Source organism: Pangasianodon hypophthalmus, chromosome 8 (genome assembly GCF_027358585.1).
Source record: "Pangasianodon hypophthalmus isolate fPanHyp1 chromosome 8, fPanHyp1.pri, whole genome shotgun sequence".
NCBI classification, from domain to species: Eukaryota; Metazoa; Chordata; class Actinopteri; order Siluriformes; family Pangasiidae; genus Pangasianodon; species Pangasianodon hypophthalmus.
The window spans coordinates 30,455,462-30,462,961 of NC_069717.1; the positions used below are offsets into that span (position 1 = coordinate 30,455,462).

The 7,500-nt window shown below is 39.5% G+C and overlaps 1 protein-coding gene across 4 annotated transcripts in view; it reads right to left on the reverse strand.

Annotated features, from left to right (window-relative positions):
• Positions 1-7,500, reverse strand: part of LOC113525689 (Rieske domain-containing protein) — a 37,500-nt gene that overhangs the window by 5,649 nt on the left and 24,351 nt on the right. For 3 of the 4 annotated variants that reach the window (XM_053236259.1, XM_053236261.1, XM_053236260.1), the window contains exons 4-5: positions 4,124-7,500; positions 244-1,608 (exon numbers count right to left, since the gene is read on the reverse strand). The exon at positions 4,124-7,500 is cut by the window's right edge and continues 491 nt beyond it. Coding sequence is in view for 1 of the 4 variants with exons in the window: in XM_034313694.2 (XP_034169585.2) it covers positions 256-1,608; positions 4,124-4,168 (1,398 nt within the window). In the remaining 3 variants the exon portion in view is untranslated. The remainder of the gene's footprint in view (positions 1-243; positions 1,609-4,123) is intronic. The other variant, XM_034313694.2, reaches the window with a different exon arrangement.

Sequence of the window (7,500 nt, forward strand, 5' to 3'; positions counted from 1 at the left end):
CACAGTCTCTCTCTCTCTCTCTCCCTCACACACACACACACACACACACACAATCTCTCTCTCTCTCTCTCTCTCTCTCTCACACACACACACACACACACACACACAGTCTCTCTTTCTCTTCCTCTCTCTCTCTCTCTCTCTCTCACACACACACACACACACACACACACACACAGTCTCTCTCTCTCTCTCTCACACACACACACACACACACACACAAAACTAGTCCTAAAATGATACCTTTATCAGTGTTTATGCAGTGCTGATGATGTTCTCCTGAACTGCAGGCTCTTCTGATGGAACGTTCATGGGAACTTCACACAGAACTGCTGGAATGTCTGCTGTCGTCTCCTGTGCTTCCATTTCTGGAGTTAATATCACTTCTGGTTCTGGTATACCTTCTAGCATGACCATCAGTTCTGGTTCTGGTGATACCAGAGTTTCTCGAATTGCTGTCACTTCTTGGACTTCCATCACTTCTGTAAATGCTTCCATTTTTGGTGTTGTCACATCTGGAGCTTCTAGTAATGGTACTTTTGGGGCTTCCATCACTTGAGCTTCTATTTCGGCAACTGAAACTTCTGGAGATGATACTTCTAGAGTTTCTTTTGGAGTTGTTAATTCTGAAACTGTTATCATAAATTCTGGTTCTTTCTTCACTTCTGAAGTGGAAATTTCCTGAGCTGCTTCTATCTCTGGAACTGGCATCACTTCTGGAACTGCTTCCATTTTTGGTGGTGTCATCATATCTGAAGTTTCTAGTGATGGTACTTCTGATACTGCAATATCTTCTAGAATTTCAGCTTCAGTACTCAGAATCACTGCTGGAGCTTCTATCACCTCTGGAGCTTCCAGTGTTGGTGCTTCTTTTATTTCTGGTGCTATCATCTGTTCTGGAGCTCTGGCTCCTTCTGCAGCTCTGACTTCTTCTGGATCTCCGACATCTTCCAGAGCTCTAACCTCTTCTGGAGCTCTGACATCGACTGTAGCTCTGACGTCTTCTGGAGCTCTGACTTCTTCTGTAGCTCTGACTTCTTCTGGAGCTCTAACTTCTTCAGGAGCTCTGACATCTTCTGGAGCTCTGACGTCTTCTGTAGCTCTAACTTCTTCTGTAGCTCTGACTTCTTCTGGAGCTCTAACTTCTTCGGGAGCTCTGACATCTTCTGGAGCTCTGACGTCTTCTGTAGCTCTAACTTCTTCTGGAGCTCTGACTTCTTCTGGAGCTCTAACTTCTTCGGGAGCTCTGACATCTTCTAGAACTCTGATGTTGTCTGAAGCTCTAACTTCTTTGACTTCTTCTGGAGCTGAAGTTTCTGGTCTTTTCTTCTCTTCTGGAATGGAAATCTCTGGACCTTCTGTTTCTGAAACATGGACTTCTGTTGCAGCTTCCACTTCTGTGGTTTCTATCACTTTGTGTTTTGTGGCTTGAGGAGTCAGCAGTTCTGGGACGGACGTCACTTCTGGTTCTGAAACTGGAACTTTTGCTTGAGCTTTCAACTGAGTTTTTTTGGGTTGTTTAAGAATTGGAGCAGAAACACCACACACTCCTGAGTTTCTTTTTCCAGTAATTACATTCTGATCCTCCAGAACTCTCCACTGTCCCTGCTGTTCACACACACACACACACACACACACACGTTATGTATTTCTTCAATAAAACACTTCACAAATATCACACTACTTAAAATAGTAGAGCTTAGAGGATTTAATGCGGGTTGTATGTAGCACTGAGAGAGAGAGAGAGTGTGTGTGTGTGTTTTGTGAAAAACAGAATCACAAGAAATCCTCTCACTGAACAACACAACCAAAAGAGGCAAAGAATGCAACACTCTCTCTCTCTCTCTCTCTCTCTCAGTGCTACATAAACACAACACACGTTTATTAAAGTCCAAATCACAGTCTTTGTTTTTTAATAGCTCATCAGTGTGTGTGTGTGTGTGTGTGTGTGTGTGTGAATTTCTATTATAATCCTTATTGTAAATAATCTCATTTTCAATCAATAGATCTGAATAGCTACACTGTAAAAATTACTCATCTTCTTAATAAAACAAAATGAAGTACCTGATTATAACCTGCACTTTTCTAATTCTTACGCTGCTGAACAAGCTGCACTGTTGTGTCGACTGAAGTAAAATTGGCCTAAATAATAAACTATCTAACTAATAAACTAACTAACTAATAAACTAACTAATAAACTAATAATAACTTCAGCCAAGGAAATTTTTCTACCTTGAACTCTCTCCCTGCTGTAGATCAGAAAAATACGCTGAACAGATGCAGCTAAAACTGAGTCAACTTTAAATCGCTTGTCCAGTCGATGAATAAAATTATACTGCGCAAAGTCTAAAGGCCTCTTGCAATCAGACGCATAAGACTGAGTGCAAAATGTCCCATTTTTAACAAAAAAGCAAAGCCTTATAGCAAAAAATAAGAGCTTTTATTTCTTTATCTTAAACTTTGTAAACTTAGCAAAATATAAATGTTCTTACTCCACAAGTCATATGAGAATTTTTAGAATGTTGTTTACATACAGAAAAACGACTGAAGTGCAACTTCAACAACAATTTGTTAAAAAGAACAAAATCAGTTTTTTTAGTAAAAGCTCACAAAAAATATGAATGTGTAAATAGCACATGTTGTAAGAAACCCACAAGAAAACAACACAGTTAAAAAATGGTGCATTGCAACTGACGTAAAAGACTAGAGGTCGAATATGCTGACTGAGTACTTATAAAAACATTTATAATTTCATATGAAATGAATGGTAGCTAACTAGCTAAGCTAGCAAGAATTAGCCGTCTGTTCTACTTACTAACTAAATTATATCAGGTATGTATGTAAACACACACATGAACACACACACATCACATGCCGGCATTCAGGTGTGATACACTCGTCTTAATGTTGTCTTTACAGTGTAAACCCATATGAGGATGGGTTCTCTGTTGAGTCTGGTTCCTCTCAAGGTTTCTTCCTATCACCATCTCAGGGAGTTTCCCTTGCCACCGTCGCCCTGCTTGCTCATCAGAGACGTCACACACACACACTTCACTTTACTTTCGTTTGTGTAAAGCTGCTTTGAGACAATGACCTTTGTAAAAAAGCGCTATACAAATAAAAATGAATTGAATTGAATTTGAGGTTCAGTGAAAACTGTTCTTAGCTATCTATATAACTCATGCTGGCTAGCTCAACCTAGCTGGTGTTAGACATATTTGGAAAACTTTTGCTTAGTTTTATTTTATTTTACAGTCTATCTATCTATCTATCTATCTGTCTATCTGTCAGTTATTTTGAGTGAAACAGGTGGTGCTGTAATTAACACCCGATTAGTGTCAGTGTTTCTCAGCAGCAGAGACACAAACACACCAAATGTGACATCCTGTCTGTCTCTACGTCTGTTTCTCCCTCTGTTCTCAGATGTGTGTGTGTGTGTGTGTGAGACAGAGAAAGAGAGAGAGAGGGAGAGAGAGAGGAGGTTTAGTTTATTTTTATCCCATGACTCTAAGCCCTGTCTATTTAAACTATTTCAAAAACTAACAGTGGCGTGACAGACAATAAAGTTTTCTGAATCTGATATTCCTGTAACATATATATATATATATATGATATTCTACTTTTCACTCAAGTTGTTGTCAGTAATAAAATTTGTAATAATAATTGTTGTATTAAATTAGAAAAGAATTCAAAATAGTAGCATTTTCACTAGTACTCACTTTTGGGCTCTACTGTGTGTGTGTGTGTGTGTGTGTGTGTGTGCGCGAGTGTCTGCATTCTTTATCCTTTTATTATCATTCCTGTAAAATTCTACACAATAAATATTTTGTAAATTTATTAACTAAGTAAAATTCAACACTCTTCCCTCCTTCACTCATTCATCCACTCTTTACTCTCACTGTTTCCTCCTTCACTCATTCATCTGATCTTTCTCACGTTCATTTGAATTATTACTGAAAAGGTCCCAAACTCCATCCACGCTACACACTAAATTACACAATAAACTACCCAATAAACAAAACAAAACAAAACAAAACTAAACCAAACACTACATTACGCACTGCACTGTGCTGAACAATAATAAAGTGTTAGTAAAGGTGTTAATAAAGAGTGTGTCTCTCACCAGCCTCCTCATTCGGCGCTGTCTCTTCTTCCTCTGACTGGGCATCTTCACTGTACGGTCAACAACAGGAGAAAGGACAAAACAGAGGAGAAAGGAGGAGAACAGACTAGAGGTATTAGAGGAATGAACAGATTAAAGAGGAGAACTTTGTTAAATTAAATTAAGTGAATGAGAAACAGAGCAGAGTGAAAAAGTGAAGAAGGAGAAATCACTCCGACTGAGCTCAGTCATCTGAATGCACAGAGTTTAACTGGATCTGAAGTGGGCGGGATACACACACTCACACACACACACACACACACACAAGTGTCAAGCCTCAGTGAGTGCTGAACTCAGGAACATGTTGTACTGTCCATATAGGAACATACAACACACACAGACTGTCTGGTTTGTGTCATGTTAAAGTGAGTGTAAGCATGATGTTTCTTGTCTTCACCTCAGAACACACACTGCACATTTTTATAAGCATAAACATGTAAAGCTGTAAAAATAAACTGAATAAAACATGAAGAGCTGATTTTAAAAAGCCTCAAGCTAAAATTCCACCAGAACTTTGTTAAAAACACGTTAAACACTACACATCTGCACAAACTACACACAGAGTTTAAAGTTTAATACAAACTATGTATATCAGTATAACTAATAAACCTGGTAGATGTGTATAATATAAATATATAAATATAAATAATATAAAAGAACACAAAATATCTCTTCCATGGATGGAGGCCTTGTGGTGGTGAAAGAGTTTGTGTGTTTCTACAGTTATGGCACTTGCTCTTATGCAGAGAGACTTACATTTCCTCTCATTTATACAACTGAGCAGTTGAGGGTTAAGGGCCTTGCTCAGGGGCCCAGCAACAGCAGTAGGTTGGTGGTGTTGGGGTTTGAACTCATGACCGACTGATCATTAGGCCAACGTCTTAGCCACTGAGCTGTGTGGCACTAGCCACAGTAACCTCGTGGTGATCTGTAGGCTGTCCATATGGGGGCCATCCTCAGCAGCAGTGAGTGATTTTCAGGTGACTGAGGCTCTAAGAAGAAGTAGGGCATCAGGATTGATCAGGCAGGTCCAGAGAGCAGAAGTCAGGATCACTGGTATCTCAGGAGAAGCATGTGTAGCTCGACACAGAGAGAGCGAGAGAGACAGACAGACAGACAGACGGAGACAGAGAGCTCAGCTTATTAGGTATGCTTTTGTCTTCTAATGGTAGAAGATGTACATTGTGCTCAAAGTGCAAATAGGGACTCCAGCACAACTAGATATGACATCATAACTAACTGGAAGGCTGTTCCATAACTCTGGGGCTTTGTAAGAGAAAGCTCTGCCCCTGGTGTAGTCTTCACTATTCAAGGTACCAACAAATAGCCTGCACCTTTTGATCAAAGCAGGAATTCCTCAAGTTTATGAAGCTGGGGGTGAAACATATAACTGTGTCATCGGCATAACAGAGAAAGCTGTTCTCTTAACACCAACAGCATTTTCTAGTCTGTCAAGGAAAATAGCATGATCAACGGTGTCAAAAGCTGCACTAAGATCAAGCAGCACAAGCAAGGAGACACAACCCTGATCAGAGGCCAGTAGTAGGTCATTTACCACTTTAACCAGCGCTGTCTCTGTGCTATGATGAGGCCTAAATCCTGACTGATACATTTCATGAATGTTATTCCTATGTAAGTATGAGCATAGCTGCTGTGCTACAACCTTTTCTAGGACCTTGGAGATAAAGGGGAGGTTTGATATTGGTCTATAGTTAGACAGCTGACAGGGGTCAAGGTCAGGTTTTTAATCAGGGGTTTGATAACTGCTAATTTAAAAGATTTAGGTACATAGTCAATGCTAAGGGAAGAATTGTTTATCTTTAGAAGAGGTTTGATTGTTTCTGGAATTATCTGTTTGATGCGGAAATTAGCTAAATTAGATCGGTCTCTTGAAGGGAGGTAAAGCATTCTAATCACTGATCTAATGTGGTTGTATTGTCATTTACATGGTCAGTTATCAAGTTATCTGGCTTTAAATTAATATTGATGGTGTACAATTTGGAATACTACCAATTTAGTCTGATGCTATTTACATTCTAATTTCCAAGAGGTCTGTTTTAAGGTGCATGTGTGATCATAGCATGTGATCAGATTAATTATACATGGGATCCTAGGGAAAGTTCCTATTTTACAGGTGTTACTCTGAGATTTTATTTCCGTCCAGATCAGCCATGTCAGTATTTTTCTCCATCCTCTGAGAAAATTACAGGCCAAATCACCTAATGTTTTTCACCAAACTCAGCGCTTGTCTTGATAATTTTAGTCTGGATACAAGTCTGTGATTTTCTATGCAGATATCACTTCATGTTGGACAAAAAGATGTTTGAGTTTAGTTAATCTTGAAGCGTATGTAGCGGTGATCCTCCCCCAGAATTAAAACACTTCCCAAAATGAAAAATAAGAAATTCACTCCTCCTGTGGTAACTTTATTGCTGTCCGGATGTGAGAGTTTTATAACTGAGGAGAAAAAATTTATTACATACATTCCCCTGATAAACTACTCCAATCTGAATAGGTCTATAGTGAACAGGTCTGAGGGAAGAGGACAGACACTGATCCTAAACATGATCAGTGAGTGTTCCTGCCCAGATTAGAGTTACTGTGACCCGCTCCTGGAGTCAGGCCTCGAGATGGAGACCAATGTAACAATGGTCTCGCAACCTACGAGATGAAGGGTGGGGTTTAGGTGCAGTGGGATTCGGGCAGCAGGCATGTGATGGGCAATCTTGTTGGACTAGAAATTCACAATGGAAACTGATTTTTCACTTCACTGGTGGGGAAAGAGCCGGAGTTAGTATGAAAGATGGAAATGTCTGGTTTAGATATAAACTTTTTTGGTCTTACATCCACACACAGTACAGGTTCTGGTACTGCAGTACAAAACTTCTTCATTGGGGTGGTTTCTTTCCTACTTCAGAGTTCCCACAGGAGTTATGCTGCATTTGACCTACCTTGAAAGCAGGACATCAGAACTTGGAACTACATCATTTTCGACCTCCATGTATTTGAGTTACAAAGTGGGAAATAAACACAGATACATCTATGTTTGTCTTCTGTTAGCAACAAGGTAAGGAGCTTACAGTGATGAGTGCTGTATATTAATCTCTCAGAACTGTGAGCTGTAGTGTTAGTGTTATAGATTTAACAAGTGAATATGTCTGTATACTGATTGATCTAAAGCTAATACGTGTATATACACTATAACTCATTGTAAAGGTAAGACGTGCTGCTGTGTTTTCTGCTGATACTGATACAGCTCACTTCCTGCTTAACAGCTCACTTCCTGTTTTCACTACACATTTCATGAAGACACTCCAAGACCTGTTTAATCCTAAATA